General features: G+C 39.7%; 1 protein-coding gene across 9 annotated transcripts in view; it reads right to left on the bottom strand.

The window, feature by feature from the left end:
• WDR20 (WD repeat domain 20) overlaps positions 1–17,753 on the bottom strand; it is a 45,157-nt gene extending 27,404 nt beyond the window's left edge. For 7 of the 9 annotated variants that reach the window (XR_013951881.1, XR_013951882.1, XR_013951883.1 and 4 more), the window contains exon 1: positions 17,408–17,744. Coding sequence is in view for 4 of the 9 variants with exons in the window: in XM_080593935.1 (XP_080450061.1) it covers positions 17,408–17,671 (264 nt within the window). In the remaining 5 variants the exon portion in view is untranslated. Of the gene's footprint in view, positions 1–17,407 lie in introns of all 9 variants that reach the window. The other 2 variants (XM_080593938.1, XM_080593937.1) reach the window with 2 other exon arrangements.
• Between the last annotated feature and the right edge of the window lie 75 nt (positions 17,754–17,828).

The following is a 17,828-nucleotide window of genomic DNA, read 5'->3' as shown; positions in this document are numbered from 1 at the left end:
ACCACACTTTTTTCCCCTCCAGTTAAAATTTACTGTGCCTAATCAATCGCAACAGTTCATCACTTCCAGTGGCCTCCAAGTTCTTACTTTCCTTCGAACTAACCCCTCCTATGATCTTCCAAATGTTTTCGTCTGGAAAGATGATTTTTGTGTTAATTATGAAGCGATCCTTAAGTCCCTCTGAAAAAGGTCAGCAAAAAGGCACAAACTAATCTGTTATTCAATACAACAGCTCCTATTTGTAACAAGTCTGCAGATCAGCCTCTTTATTCTAAAACTCATCAGAACTCTCAAACACCATTTCAGCTTCAAACTAAACTGTTCCATCACCCCTAAACATTTCGGGTTTTACTAACACCACTTCCTAGTCACTACAACATTAAGACTTTCTTCCCAAGATATCCTGTGCTATAAAAGCAAAGGCAAACTAATCATAATTTCTCAGTAATACCGTAACTTGCTTTCTCTTAACCTCTAAAAATCTGACAGTCACCAATCCCATTTATGCAATATATAAAGTGATGAGGCTAAGTCACACATTTTAGTGTGCACAACCTCGATGCCAAGCTATGACTCTAGCCTCAAACTTAAGGAATATACATGTATGGGGGGGGGGTGTTTGTTTTTGTTTTATAAAGTAGCATCTCTCTCAAGCGATGATTTTTCTGTGTAACACAGCCTTCCCTTTAGGAGAAGAGATTTTGGAAGAGATTCATGTAAATATACATACTAATTTACATTGAGAAGTGTATGATTTACATGCTGCCATACCTGTGGAAAGTTTACAGCAAGCTACATGCAAAAATATCAGATTTCACCACAATATACTGACATAACTGATGATACAAAGTACCGTGTTTGTACACAGCCAGTTGATTAAACAGGCAACCCAGCAAACAGAAAACCGTCCCAATTAAAACACCAATTTACAGATCTCAGTTACGGTTAGCAAGCCTGAAGACAAACTGTGGGAAAGTGAATTAAGTAATTCAAGAACTTTTACACACACAAACACACATATATATGATCTAACAACTATCCCAATCACATCTGTTAAACATGACATGGCACACTGAAAATACATAAAGGTTGATTACTGTACTCCAGTAATTTATCTGGCTCCAAGAGGCTATTCTATTCACTCAATGCCCTTACAGTTAGAGGACAAGTGAACAAAGAACGTCACTCTTCCCTGCTTGAGAATATTGCCTGCTTTGTGTAAAACTCAGGACTGGAAATTAAGGTTTGCTTGATAAAACGGATTTTAAATTAGTATTCTTTGGAGAAGGGATCTGAAGTTATGAACAACTGCATTTGTTCTCTGAAGTGACTATTTCAGTTTACAAGTTTTCTTCTGTGTATCTTAGTTTCCAAACTTTGGCGTGAATTTCCTACTGTGTTTGCCATGGTAACCAAGCAGGCTGAGTGTCTACTTGAAATTCTGCTTAACTGTTTAGTGTTGCATGTTAATCAAGATACATTAACATCCTAATGTACTCCAGTGAGCATTTCTCACACTGGAGAAATCACCTTCAGCGTTACAAACCTTAAAGGATTTTTTTGTCGTTATTTAATATGGGAGGATAGTGGGGAAACTTCATTGCCAAAGATGTGCATAAATAGCTACCAAGTACACAGCATACACCCAAACACGAGGGACAAGGTATATTTAAGGAGCTAGAGTAGAACAGGCTCTATTTGACAGTGTTTTTTCTCCTGTGAATCAAGATTTTACACTCACAGTAAAGGGAAATTTGTTCCAAGAGTGCACTTCAGTAAGATAGCTTCCATATGCTAAAGCTTGTGACCTAGGAGAAAACAGTCCTGCTGCTCTGATGCGAGAGGAGCAAGGTAACAGACTAACTTACTTGAAGTCCTATGATTAACATTAGCAGGGCCAAGCCAAACAACAGTTACTAGCTTCTCTCAGTTTCCATTTTGAAGAAAGATCTTTCTTCAAACATTCAGCTCAATTACAGGGTCATGAATACAAAAACATCTGTGTAAGCACGTGGAATCATTCCTAATTCCCAGAAAATGCAAATGCTTCAGTCTACTAGAATTTATATAAAAGTAAGTAAAGAACAGATTAGCAAGTCTTAAAACAAAAAAAAAAGTTTACTGCTTACTTGTTTAAATCTCACTGCCTCCCAGAAAAACAAGTGTTGGCTGGTCACCTCTTTTCAGAATAAATCAATGGAGCCAGTACTACATGATGTTAGTATTCAGGAAAATCCCATCCTCTACCCTGCTCATCTTAAAAATAAAATTATATAGTTCTGAACTCCAACATCTGCTGTATAAATACAGGTTTAAAGTACAGCAAACTATCTCCAAGAAAATCTAAAAACCAAAACTCCCTGAAGCTTGCTTACAGAACTACTGAGATACTGTTACCGCAAAACATAGCACGTTCTTCCCACAATATCTGCAAAGTCAGCTGTACGCCCATTCTTTCATTGGCCTTTATTGTCTCCAGCTCCTCAGTATCTTGAATTTCATTTCCTTTTCTGGATCTAAAAGCCAGTAAGGTAGTCTCCCTGGGTACCACAGATAGTTGGATTTGTATCACTATGAATACGTTTTCTTCACTCTTTTTTGTCTGTCTGGGCTCACAGAAGTTTCTGGATGAAATGCTCTGCTTCTTCTTAAAAGCTATTCTGTACTTCCCATGGAGTCTGTAACCTATGACACAACAGTATTTTCATTATGCAGTCGTTCAACTATTAGCAACAGCTTACAGCAGGGCTGGTCAAAGAGCAGAACCCTTCTGAATTCATAGTTATTTTGTGTGGCTGGGATTTGTGGGAGATCTGGCAGTGTCTCTGAGACACCTAGGGAGGGTTTTGTATTATCTATTCTCTTCTTCTTTTGTACAACTTTAAGAAACAGTGATTGCTTTGCCAGGCTAATTAAAATCATACTCCTTTTTCTCCAGTTTTACATTAGATGCTATCTTCTCCTAATAGCAGCAGTTGAAATTTACCTTCATCAACAGAAGCAATCACAATTTCATACAATATTAAAGACATCTCTTCACTATCTAGTATGACGGCACCAAAGACATTTCCCTATTTCTATCAGTAAACCTCATTTGAGGGATCTTCAAATTGCATGTTTCCTCCTGCCCTCAACAGCTGTAGCACAAGCTAGCTCAGCTTGATAACCACGCCATAATGTTTACATCTTCGAGAAGTTTTCAGGCTAAAGCAAAAATTCCCTAAATACATCTTTTTCCAATGAAGTTTCACCTCAGTTACAGTTCTGATATCAGCTTGTTTCACCTTACAAAATATTCTGTGAACAGTCATCCCTCCCAACTCATGAGAGTTTTGCCATCTTGTACTTGTTCTTACTTTTTTGTCCACAGACCACCAATGAAAATAGTGTTTACGAAACCCCTCCTGGAATACCTCAGCTTGAAATTCTCTTCTCGATCATTGTTACAGTCCCTGCAATCAGTAAGAGATGTAACGAGACATCAAGAACTATTCTGATTCAGAATGAGTTTAAGTTCTAGAACTCCTTCAGTTAAAATACATATTATATGAACCTAGAATTACCAGTTCAGACAAGGACATAGACTGAAGAGATGCTTGAACAAAGTTATTAATGAAATTTAAACCACTTGAGATAGCAGCACAGGTGAGACTTCAATAGTCAGACAGCGAATTTTTAAACTAAATAATGATGGTTCCAGTTCTTTCTTACTACCAGTGTATTACACTGGGAAGGGAGAGCACCTGAACTTCAAGGAAGCTTTCTTACATAAAACATGTTACACATTAACGCTTTCTCTCGGTCTAGACTGCAGGGAAACAACATTTTACCTTAAAAAAATCTAGTGCAGAACTCTACCACCTTAGAATTTCAAAAGCTGAAACAAAGTAACTGTAAGCAGATGAGGATTCTTCTCAGCATTGTACCATTACAGGCAAATACAGACACCACTAAAAATAAATCTCCTTAATCCTTTTTCATTTACTCGTAACACTTTTTTCCCCTCTGCATAGTGTTCTTGCATGCTTTTCTTCTACCTAAATATAATCAAGGATAAGCCTTAAGAAAATGCCTTCCTGTTATTCAAGTCAAAGGGGCTTTAGCATAAGTTTTCACCGTTAAGAATACGGTGAATTAAAAAGCAACTAGTTTCAGAGTAGTAGGGACCAGACTGAGTATTTGTAGGCACTGAATGAAGTTCACGCTACAATATTCCTTACGGACTGTCACATACTGTGTAAAGAATCCACCACCTTCTGTAAAGCTTGGCACTGAAGCACATTTTTTAGTCTCTTCACTTTTGAGGAATTGAGAGAATTAAAGTGTACTGTAACAATTGCATCTTTCCTTGACTACTTTATAATTAAGTTCTTCAAGGTTCTTTTAAGACATATGTTTAGTTATCCGTAATTCCTTTCTCAACAGTTACAATCAAAGAGGTTATAACAGATTCATAGCTCTGAAAATTAAAAAGATAACCTATCTTTCTGATCTTTCTTGTTCCCTATCCTCCAGTGAATCCTTTTATTTCCTCATAATCCTACAGTCTAGTCACTGTTGCCTACACTTATAATCAGTCCTTTCTCACCTGTTTTTAACGCAGAATAAGGTACAATTCAGATCAACTGAACAAAGGTAAGACACATACTAGACGTAAGAAAAACTAAAATAAAGAGGCGTGTAAATATTAAATGGATTCCACATAAAACCACACATTGATACAATTCAACTGTTCTCGTTTGATTCACTGGCTCAACTGGGAAACTTACTAAATGCTTAGCAAGTTACTTTCACTTGGAAATAGTTTAAATTGGCTCATCTCTAAGTAAGACTGGTTAGAAAATTATAACTGGTAAAGGTGACACTCATTTAAATTGGAGCAGGCAGACTGCTTTTAGATGGCTCCCCAAACCATAGAACAAACTGGAAACATCCCAGGACTTGCCAGCGTCATCTCTTGCCTTGGTGTCTCCTCCCCATGCCCACACAAAGCTACCTGACCTGTCAGACTAGTGGGCTAGCCCAGCACGCCTTCAAAGCCACCACTTGCACTTTAGCTTTGAACTTTAATTCTTTTTCTCCTCTGAAATACTAGTATGATGTTCTTTGGCTATCAGAAAAATGCACTTTAACAATACACGACCATCTATGAATACTCATTTGAGGTTGACTTTCTATTGACATTGCTTTTGTTGTTTCCTTCAAGTGATCAGACAACCAAAGTATCCTTAAAATACATTACACAAAGTTAAGTTCCCTGTTAAATTACTAAGGCTGTTGTAGCTTTAAAACTGAAGCTGCCCAAATTCTATTTCTTTCAATTTTAAAAAGACCAAAAGACAGCAAAGCCACCTGTGGAGTGTTATAAATGTGTTTTATGGCCAAAAATACAGTCGCTTTATCTTTTCCAAATGCACCAGTAAAGCCTGAAGTTGAACACTCCTTTCTTTAGGTGCATTTACAAGTATAAAAAACAAAATACACAGAGACTTCACCGATAAAAAACACAGCAAGAACCTGCCTGATTCCAGGAATCAATATCAACTATTTAGCTCATTAGGAATGAGCTTTATTAACCAATTTACTTGAAATCTACCAGCTACTACATGATCGTTTTTAACCAAATTAAAGCAAGTTCAGCTTCAAGTAGACTTGTCAACAGAGAAATATAAATTCATACTGCTCTACAACACCTACATTACAGTTCTATTACACTAAACAACCTGCAGGCAAGCGGTATTAAATAGAGTTTCCACTGGTTCGCCACCCCAGTATTTATCTTTTAATGTTTCCCCCACCCCCTTTCAGCACATAAGAGAAAAAGTTATTTCTTCAGGATTAGGAAAAGAAAAAAAAGCAGCAGCAAAAGAGCTCAGGATTATCCGTTGCTATAACAAACCAATGTTTTAGTCCAACTGTGTAAATTCACTGCTTGAAAGAAAAAATTATCTGTTACAGAAGAGCAGTCTGAATAATTGTAGCCTGCATTGCACTGTTGCTATAGAAACTTATGTCACCGTAGCAGTTAATTGTTAATCAATTTATATTTTTTCATTACAAAGCTCAATAAGAGTCAAATACAACACAGAAACGTCTGTCCAGCAAGTCAGAATTGTGCCTTTTTCTGGCTACTGTTGGATTTTGCAAGCCCTACAGGAATGCGAGATATTTTTGATACGGTAGTTTTATTAAGCCAGCAACTCCCTCGTGTTGCAGCGTGTTAACAAAACATTACTAGAACAAAGCCTAGTTACTTTCGTACTAAAAATAAGATGTAGTTAGCTGTTATTCTAAGAGCCCCAGAAGACTTCTACAGAAGTTACATGAATAAGTTATCTACCAAATATATAATCTGTGCTTCAGTACCACAGTGAGGCCCACTGGTTTATACTTCTTGTGGTCATGTTTAGTAACAGACAGATGAAAGAACACATCTGCCTTAGCTCTTGTCCTGAAGTTGTTAATTTACAGTAATGCATCTTCCTTCTAGGGCTGAAGGCATTTCATAACAACCCAGCAAAAAGTGTTACTGAACAAGAACAAGAGACAGGCTAGGAAACACAGCAAGGGCCAAATCCCTAACACATATACTGCGATGAACTCAGATTTTCCACTATCCCATACGTACAAGGTCTAAGATATAACCTAGTCTGCAAACCAGAACCCTATTTTGGGAGTTTTAAAGCAAAAGGCAGCAAGCTGCCAACTTTGGCACAAGTTTTCTCCAAAGCTTTATTTTAAAGTAAGCAAAGTACTATAGATACTTTAAGTAACACTAAGTGCTGACAACTTCACTGGCACAGGTATTATGTGGAAAAAAAAAAAAAAAGAGTTGCTTTGCCTATTAATCGATTTCAAAACACCATTTAAAGGTCTGAAAGTGTTTAATTTACCACAATCATCCAACATTGTCTCTTTCTTCAGGCCGATTTTCGTGGGAGGGAGCGATCAGAGTACCTATTGTCACTTACTGACCTTCCTGCACATGGGTGTGCTGCCAAGTACCCACCTCTCAAGCCTTTTGCCAGAGGTGGTAGCAGAAGCCTGTATTAGAGCAGGGAGCTGAGCACACTTAGGGTACAAACAGAACACAGCCCAGCTATTAAATCACCCCCCCCCCACTGATACGGCATACGAGTATTACACGTGCTTTGAAAGCAGGGATTTCTGCTTTCAGAAATAATCACACCTCATACCTTCACCCCGCACTGATCTCCCCAGACTGTCCAAATTAAGTTTTCCTCTACGTCAGCTTGCACTGGAAGTGCCACAGCCGCCACCTACTAATCAGAGATGAGACAAATGAAGGAGGGGGTCCCAAATGACTCCAGACAAAGCATGGCAGAAGTGTTTTCTAGCATCCTAAGACATGACTTCTCTGAGCACTGATCTTATCAGCATCACTCTTGTCTTGTTCTTTTATGTACAAGAAAAGCCTGTATCAGTTTAGGACTAGCAAAAAGCAGTATGCAGATCAAGCAGAGCAATGCTGACAAATTACTTTTTTGCAAAAGGGGTTAATCCATGCATGCTGCTCCAGTGCAGAGTTAGAGCAGCTAAACAAGTTGTCTCCAGACTGCTGCAGCAATTTAACTGACAACAAGCACTGTGCTGCTCTGGGAGGAGAAGTCTGCATCATCTTGAGCATCACTAAAGGCAGCTTCACCTGCACTTCTGTTTGAGTTGCTCAGAATAGTTATTTGCCCCATCTTCCTGATTCAAAAGTACTAACATGTACCCACCCATGCTTTTAACTATCCCAGTTCAGAGACTGCAGTTTTGCTAAAACAGAACTACACTGGCACAGTTAATTCTCGGTAGCGTTGTCCCGCCAACTGTTAGAAGGTCAGAAACTTCATCTAGAAGAACAGCATCTTAAAATTTTGCAGGTGTTTGCTACTTGTACACAACACAGCCATAAGTTATTCTGTACAAGGGAACAGTTTCACTGCTGAAGGTGAGAAAGGCAAGCCATACCCATGTATTAAACTGATGTGAATATAACCAGTTTCCTTGAGAGCACCCTATATTTCTGAAAGGCTTCTTCGGCGAAAAAAAAAACATCCTCCTGGATTAAAACATTCACACCAAGCAGGCGTCCTTTTTAATTAAAAAAGTCTCTAGTTATTTATAAACAATAGAGTAATAATTTGAACTGAGAAATACTGACACATGCGAGATGGACTAAAACACAGGCAAGAAATGCTGCATTCTGCACTACACATGGTATCAAACTGAAAGTGGTATTGCCTAATCATGCAACTATTCCTGTCCTCATAAATTCCTCTTTAAAGATGGACTTTCTTGACACCCTAATTGTACACAGCTAGCTATTCAAGGTTACTGGCCCACTCTCCTATCAAAACGGTGTTTGTAAAAAGGTGTTTTTTTTTTTTTAAAGGACATTTATGTTACTCAGATGTATTGTTATCCTTGTGACTGTGCAGGCTAAAGTGTCCATAGGGCACCATTCCAATAGTTTATTTCATAAGACTCGTGGATTTGAACACAGTTTCAATATATATATTGACATCCACTCAGTCTCTGGTTGTCACTGCTCCTCCTTCCCTTAATTGAGAGGGAGCTTTAAAACCATAAACTAGAAGTATAAAAAAAGTATATTTAAAACCATAAACTGGAGTCCTCTGCAAGTTTTACACGATATCATTTCCCTGACAAAGTGCGTGTAAACTCCCAGTACAGGTAATAAGAATTTCATCTTGCATTCCTAGTAGACTGAGGATAATTAAATTTGCTCCTAACGTCCAGTGTTCACACAGAGTTCTTCCTCCTTACCCCAGGGCATTCTTAACCTAAAGTTCTTGCTCGGACTAGCATTTAGTCTAACTTTACTCTTCACATTCTCCAGGTGTACAAAGATCAGGCACTATTAAAAAAGGAACAGTACAACCACTTTCCAATCCCATACAGAGTCAACAACAGAAAAGTAGTATTTTTTGACCATTACAGCCACCTGAGAATTAACTGAGTGATTAACTCTTTAAATTAGAGACTGATTAGAGCTGGTAAATCAAAACCAAAACCAAAGTGCAGAAGGTATCCCTTAGAGATTTGTCATTCCATTACAAACAGCTTTAGTGAACAATGCAAGAGTAAAAATCCAACTCCAAGTTACGCCACTGTCACCGGAAAGAGTTTCACTGTAGTGCCTGGTGGTCCTGCCCACACAAACTACAGGGCTACATTCAGCCTACTGACAGTCTGCTCAACAGAAGCTGAGACAAGCAAAATCAGCTGCTTTATTTTAAGCTCCAGGGGGCAAGAAATTGAAGGAATGTAGATGCTGGAAGATGGACTGCATACACATTTGGACTTACAAGTGGGGTGAAGTAATCAGGAAGAAATACTCAATTGAGAAGGACACAGCAAAATACTATTTTACCTTACAGTATGGCACATTTCATGTTGCTGTTTAGTTTCCCTAAGCTTTCCAAGAGAAGAAAGGCATTATCAGGTTGAAGAGCTTTGGCCTTCCCTGGCCATTTTCAAACAGTAACTTGTCCAAGTGTGTCAACTCATAGTCAGGACAACAGGACAGCATGTGGCCTTTGAATACACATTATTCAAAACAAAGTATTTTGGAAATATTTACGATATTTCCCCGAGATCTACACTAATACTTCAAAGTAGGGCATTAAATTTGGTTTTACAATGTCAAACAAGACAATTATGGCTGCGACCCTCTCAGAGGTGGGTCTAGGCAATGTTTAAATAGAGTCTGAAGCATCTTCAATGCATATTTTAACTATTAACTGTCAGATGTCAAAGCATAATCCAAACTCCTTGCAATCTAAGCACACAGTACAACCCTTTTGTAAATATTCTGACAAAGCTGGCTCACAAAACTCTTTAGTGTCACAGAACTGTTTGTAGTACAAACGATCATTATTTACATCTATGAGGCGTTATGACTAAAATTTTGTTGTCCTGCAAAGATCAAGCACCACAATTAATGGCTTTACACTAAATTTCTCCAACTTACTTCATGTACAAATACATTTTAATACAAAACAAAAATTCTACCCACAGTGGCAAAAAAACCACCTCACTGCCTACAAAAACCTGCCTACCAATTGAGAGGTTTGGCCAGCATGACCCAGTATTCTCACTAAAACATGCCAGCCAAGCAGGCAGCCAGAGATAAATGAACTATTACCTTGGAGAGCAACCCTTCAAAGGATGTCCTGCAATAGCTTACTGAAGACACGCAGTTGTGATAGAGGCTGGAAGCACAAACCAGCAAAGGTGAAAGTGCTACAGACTACAAGCACTATCTACCGTCCAGAAATAACCCTAGAGAATAATCACCTTGCAAGCTTCATCAAGTGCAAATAAATGCTTTCACAGCAATCAACACTTAACAGTGTCATTGTAAAACAGCTATTTATTCTTTACGTTTCCTTTTACTCAAGACAGTCCTAGGTGTTCTAAATAAGCCTCAAAATAGAGTTATCCTCTTAAACCTACCTTTTACTCCTGTAACCCAACATTAACTCTTCACTATTTTCCTCAAAAGTGTCATTGGAAAAAAAAGGGATTTAAAAAAAACAACAAAACAACCAAACCACCACCCTTCAGAAAACTCTACAGGAACAGTTTGTAACATGTCTTGGCAGTCCTTAGTACAGCCCAGCTAAAATTAAGAAAGAAAACATCTATCTGCATCATAAAACTCAGGCTGGTAAGTATATCCATCAATTAAATTCTTAAACAATTTCCCGAAGTCTTTCAAACACCTCCACAAGCACAGATCAGCAGGTAACATATTACTGACCCAGCCACAATATCTCCACAGGACTGGTGAATCCAGTTGCAACATAACTACTCTTATCTACAAAACAGAGGAGAAAGACTCCTCAGCAAATTAAGGGATTTCCTGGAGAAAACAAGAAACAAACAAAACCACAAACAACCCTACAACACATTTCTGAAGGAGGACGAATTCGGTTAGTAGTGTCACGTCCAGAACACCTGAAGAGTTGTGGACTATGCAAATCCCTGTAGCACAAAAAAGGAGTATTTTTCCAGCCGCAGGATGGCATCAGATACCTTTGAGGAAAGTTTTGATGTCTTTACTGTGGTAGTTCCATTAGCCAGCTGTGTTTGTCTTCCATTTGACTAGAAGAGCGATGTTAGAGTCCAGTATAAATAAATCTTTCAATGCAGAACACTTTGTAGCAGAATTCAACAGTCACAGTAGTAAACCTTTTTTTTTTGGTATGAAAAACACCAAAGTATTGTCTAGGTGCTTACAGACATAGGGAAAAATCCCATACTAGGAAAATTTGCTAAAAGCTGGCACCAAACCAATATAATTTTCTAAAAAAATAAAAATAACTGGACTAGAAGAAAAGGTCAACAGCAACGCCTTGAAATTAGGAACACTTTTGGTAAATCTCATGTGACACACCTACAGGCAAACTAAGCATCATGTTTAAGATACCTTTTTTAAATGGATGAAAGTACACATTAAACTGTGAATGACATCAAGATTAGCAGGATTATTTGCACTATGTGGCACAGAATTGGAAACAAAAAGCATTCTTTAATAAAGCTACTAGAACAGAATTCAACGAAAATGCTATGTGGTATTTATAAATTAAGAAATCAAAGCATGGAAAAAAACAGCAACATGATAAGAAACAATCCAAGTGAGTCAACACTATGAGAAGAATTCAAAAATGTCAACATTGTTCAAAATGTTAGCAAGAATATTAGAAGACAGACACAGCAGGCAACTGTTCTCCCTTTCTCTGTATCAAAATCACAGTAGAAGCACTATACCTATTTTAAGTACTGCAAATAAAAATAAATGCTAGTTAGTTGAAGCCAATATAGAGAAGAGCAATCAAACACTCAGAAGTCATGACCTGAGAAGCTTAAAAGGACTAGATTTATTTTCCTTTGGAAAAATGAGAGGACAAACTAACAAGTTTTCAAATACGTAAAAGCTAAAGACAACAGTCAACTGTTCTCTATGATCCTGGCAGAAAACAACAATCAGCTTGTTCCCCCCCCCCCAATAAAAATTTAGCTAGATATTAGGGGAAAAAATATGAAAACTAGGCCCCAAAACAACTATGAAGGCTGTGGAACTCATGTTTAAGAACTGGTCACAAAGATGTACGTATACTTCATTCTGCGTCAGAGCAGGTACATCTTCAAAGACCTTGACGAATCTCAACATTTTAATACCTCATACATGCTACTAAAACGTGCATCTTTTTGGGAGGCCTGACATATCTCAGTGATCTCTAAGTGTACAAACTCACCTCCCCACCACAGGAAAGCTGGCTGTTGCTCCTGCAGATTCCAGCTTCCAACCTAGCACTGTCTCACGCTGCTCCTCCCAGAGCAGTGCAGTAAGCACAGTGACAAATGCCACCCCTTATCACTCTGTCACTGAGACAAGACCCTAGATGACCACAGTCTGTAGAATGCAAGTAATCATCAGGGATAACACTTCTCAACCAGACAACAGAGACTCCAATATCAAGCCAGACATTAAAAGGTAATTTAGAGAACCGTGAAAGAAAAAAAATCCTACATGCGATCAGTATTTCTACTGATAGCCAGGGATTACCAACATGCTAACTCTTAATAAAAGAAGTTAAGATGTGAGATTACCTCCATCTTAAAGTAATTATTTCTAAGCCCATTGCTCAATGTAAGGTTAAAAAGATAGTCAAAAGATTCTGTCCTCCATGCCTTCCCCAACAGAAGCTTATCACCTACACGTTTCTACCACAATACCATTACAACACACTACAATGTCATGTAGTTATTGACAGACTGCTGCTTTAGGTAGCTGCAGGAAAAAAAAAAAAGAGTAGGACTGAAGATAAAGCTTCTTTTAGTGAGAAGTTCAAAAAAAAAAGAAACAACCACAGCCTGCCAGATGTTAGCAGAGTTGGTCGTCAGAATTCCCTTACGATGCAAAAAGCTTGGTCTAACATAATAAGCTGAGCTACACATTCAAATTCCATAACACCCCAATACGGGAGGTAGAAGCCAAGGCAGCGTACTTCCATATGACTGTACTGCAGTCCTAGTTACAGATTAACTTGCCCAGGGGCCTTTACAATAAACAGAGAATACACCAATTATCATAAACACAGTTTACAGGAAAATGCACTAGCTTCCAAGTAGGAAGGGAAACAGATTTGATAGTTAATGTCAGCAGCGATCGTTTTGTCAGTCATTCCTAAGGCAAGGAAGATGAGATAGCACGCTCCTTTCCAAGCCTAATGAATCAACTAATAAATCATTTCTCAAAGCCTGCCACAAGCCAGCTAAGTGCTCCAAGACTGTCTTACAAGCAGGACGCAAATAATGGCCCTCATTCCTGATCTGCGGCTTCAGAAAAAGGCAACCCATGCAAAGCATCCATGCATCATAGTTTGATCAATCATTTTTTAACGCTTACCTTATACTTTTACTCCATGAAGCAGCAACAGAAAAAAGGTCTCTTGTAACACCTATAGCTCTCAGTCGAGATTAAGTCAACAATCCCTAAAGGACAGATCATGCCCAATCTGACTTACGGCTGAAGTAAAGGCTTTGTTCAGGTGAGACCTCATAAGGCAAGAGATCCCATCTGATAGCACAGGCCTCTTAAGGGGAAAGCTTTGTTCCTTTTCCCCACAGCCTTTTCTTTGCTGCCACTGTGCCTGCTAACACCTGACCCCCGGAAGAGACAGTTAACTTGCCAAATCAAGAGAAAAATCTACCCAGAAAGGGAGCAGGTATTTAGCTGCTGGTTTAGCAAGCTGAACTAGCTCAACCTGAGGCTGAGCGCTGCCAAGGCCAGCAAGGAGAAAGGAGCACACTGTCAGGAAGACAGCTCACTGCTAGGCCATCATTTCCAGCTGTCGCTACATCAGTTCGGTTTGTGAACATCCACCCGTTCAATTTAACAAGGCGTCATTGAACACATCAATTCTTAATGTCAAAGTTAAGGAGTACCGAAAGGGAAAGCCCATTGACACTCAGTGCAGTTGAAAATAATTACATACTTATGTAAATAAAGCAACCACATCTCATTAAATCACAGTTTAATTTCTCCTCGCTAACCTATAGGATCACTTACTTTTTCAGTGGATCCAAATCAAAAAGCAGCAGTTTTTGGTAAGCCTGTGTTGCCTTATTAATGGAAGGAGAGCTGCATAAGTTCCATTACAAAAAACAATACAACACTGGCTTGTAACTGATGGGCTTTCTTTGATGACTTCATTGTCATGGAATATATGAAAACATGGTAACATTTCATGGTAATGTTTTATGGTAACATGGAAGAATAAAATAATAAAAACTCAGCTTCCTTTTTCAGGGAGCAAAGAACAAATTTGTGTGGAAATACATTTTTGCTCAAAAAAAAGAAATGTATCTCTAAAGACAGCTTGAAATGCTGCCCAAAACTCTCCTCTGCCTCCCCAGTAAATTATCATCATTATTTATTGGTACTCCAATCTCCACACCACTGTCCTGGTCAGTGGATGTAATTTTTCGACTGAGCTTCTTGGAAAAAAAAAGAACAAGGTTAAAAAAAATCTCGAAAAGTGATTTTTTTTCTTTATATAAATTAAATATTCTAAACAGAACACAGACATTAGCAGTCTACTTTAAATGATGACTTACAAACTAGACTTAGCAGATGTTAATATATTTAGGATTTAATGGAAACTAAGAAAAAAGCTTAGCGTCATTGATTTCAAGAAACATGCTTTCAAGTGGTACCTTTGACTCAATATTTGCATTATTTACTCTTAAAAGTCATTCATGGCTCAAGTGTGACTCTTACTTGATGTGCCCTGATCTGCAATGGATTATCAATACAAAGATTATAGCAGTATCTCACAGACACAGCTCCTTAAAAGAAAGTCCTGGTGGTTCTTTCACTTGTTTTAATAAGAGCATAACATTTCCATAGCAAGAACAGAAGCAGACCTTAAAAAAAAAAAAAAAGAAAATCATAGCTACTTGATACATGCAGAGTACAGCTTCACTAACTTCAACCTGTACTCATTTTAGTGACTTCACCAAAATGAAGAGAAGATTAGAGTCTGGAAGCAATTAGGGAAATTTTTACGGGGTACTTAGATAATTATGAAATAACAGCTAAGTTATTAGCATTTGTATTAGGCAGAGGAACACAAATAGGTTGGCCTTCAACTGACAAAGTCCCCCTTGCCCTCCCATTGCCAAGGTGAGACATGCAAAGTGGTAGTTTGTCCACTTTAACTCAGATTTACATACTACCGATTTAGGTAACATCAGCTCTCTCCTCTTACAGTAGCCACAAAACAAATCTAACTTTTGATACTGACAAACTCAATAATCAGCTGAAAGTCTGTCAACCTGTTCTTATGCCGACCTTATACATAAAGTAAAGCGACTTCCAATTGAATAGTTTCAAAATAAATTCCAAAGAAACAAGTATTACAAGTTTCAGACAGTGCATCTTCCCCATTCTCTGTTAAAGTACTTTCCTTAACCTATTTAGCTGGTTCTCTGGATTCATTGAAGTTTTACACACATAAAATATGAAATATATTTTATTTGTTAACATTTTAAGAGCTCACTGAAACAAACTACGCTGAACAAAGCGTACGTTTTACATTATTCTGAGGAAAAAATATGTAATGCTCTAACAGGTATATCTCAAAGCTCACAAGTTAACTATCTGACAAACTAAAATTTTCTGTTACTGCGTACCATCAAAAGCAGCTTTCAGCATCTAGAAAAAAAATATTACAACGCTAAATCTCAAAGCCATTTTGTGATTTCAAAAAGTTATTCAGGTCCCTACTTTCAATGCAGTTCAGAGCTTTAGATTTTATTTTTATTTATTTTAAGTGTGACAAGAGATGACTAAGACAACTTGCAATAATCACACGTAACATTAAACTACATAAAGGCCTGCTCTGTAATATGCAAGAGAACTCTACAGTTACTTGGTATGGAAAAACAAACTTAAGATATCAGAACCCATACACAGTAATAGTTTAAATGACAGATTTACAGAGATATTGACACAATATCTTGTAAATTGTAGAGACAGCAATTGCTTATAAATAGCAATTACTGCCTGATACAAAACACTCATCACACGCTTAAAGAAACTTGCCTAAGGATTATTTAAAACAATTAAATTATGAAAATTCATTAAAGTGTGAAACTAAAATCCATACACGCTTTTCCACATAATTATATATGACATATTCGATCTGTCAAGTCACAGTCAACAGATAACGAGGTAGACTTTATTCTCCAGTTGCTGCTTATGTTTTATACAGAGGAGCAGAGATTTGGGCACTAGCTTAGGGGACCGTAGATTCAGGTACTTCTCCTTGCTCACCCACAAGCTTTCTGCACAGCTTTAGGTACATCTCTAGTTCTCTGTGCCTTCATCCCCTGTTGCATGCTGGACTAAGATCAGGAAGATTTCAAAGAGCTCACCTTGCAGCAGGTGAATGCCAAGTATACAAGATAACTAACACCCATTTTTTGGCACATAAACCAGAAACCTAACAGTTGTTATGCCTGTGTTTACATCCACTGAGCAACGCCCATTCACTCAGCATGACAAATTCTGAATCCTTCTCTAAATGCCGTAAAAATCAAGGACCTTAAGACACACTAAGTAGCAAGGGTTTGTTCATAAATACGGTGACCTTAAACACCAAATGCACGCACTATTAGCCCTGCATCAACTGCTAACTGTTAAGGAGTCTATCTCAAGCTGCATCAACGGTTCTTTCCTGTAAAAACAACTTTCTCTGCATTTGTTATCTGACATTTAAAACTCATCTCATCGCACTGCTCCCATCTAGGAACAATCCCCGAACCACTCCACGCTTCAAACTCATGGGAAAGGCCTCAGCTTAGGGCGAACACCGTAGCTCTTCAACCGAAGCGACAGACACCCTCCGCCCACCGGCCTAACCGCAGGGATTTGACACCACCATAATCACGCCGGGCATTAGCTCCCGGCCACCTCGGCCCCGAAGCAGCAGGTGAAGGAGGCCCGGAGCCGCCTTATTATTGTCAAACCTCCTCTTTCCCATACCAATGTCATTCGCAGCGAGGCCCCGCGCAGGCACACCCCTCCGAACACCCCCCACTCCCACTCCCACCGCTGCTGGCACCGAATGTGACATCCCCGCCCTCACCCAGCCAACACCAGCCCCCCTCAGCCCCAACCCCACACCCTGCCCCTCACAGCACCGGGTGAAGCAGCCCCGCAGCTGCCGGCCCCGGAGCTCCCCGGGGGCCCGAGGCAGCGGCGCCCGCTGCACCCCGCCCCCGGCACAGCCCCCACAGCCCCCGGGGACCCTCGGCGGAGCCCCGGAGCCCCCCGTCAGCCTCCCCCGGTGCCTCCCGGTACCTTGCGGACCCCCTTGTAGATGTAGAAGTAGAGCTCCCGGCCCACATTGAAGCAGAGCCGGTCCCCGTTGCCGCTCTGGTCGTTGACGTTGACGAAGGAAACGCGCACCGGGTTGGAGCCCTGCGAGTTGAAGGGCACCCGGTTGGGCCGGCTGTACTCCGAGTGGCTCAGCAGCTTGTACAGCCCCTCCCGGGTGGTGAACTGGGTCTTAATCTCGTTCATCTCCTTCCCTCCTCCCTCCGCCGCCATCTTGGAAAGGAGCATTCATCCTGCCCCGGCGCCCGGATGTGGCCACACTGCGCAACCGCCGCCGCCGCCGGCGCTCGCGCGGAGGCGGCCACGCAAACGGCGTAAGGGGGAGGAGCCGCCGCCCCTGTTTACCGCGCCGCTGCGCCTGCGCCGCGCCCGCCGGCCCGGGGGA

The sequence above is a fragment of the Anser brachyrhynchus genome (genome assembly GCF_964034855.1).
Source record: "Anser brachyrhynchus genome assembly, chromosome: 5".
Classification (NCBI taxonomy): Eukaryota; Metazoa; Chordata; class Aves; order Anseriformes; family Anatidae; genus Anser; species Anser brachyrhynchus.
This window is presented reverse-complemented; position numbering and strand designations above follow the sequence as displayed.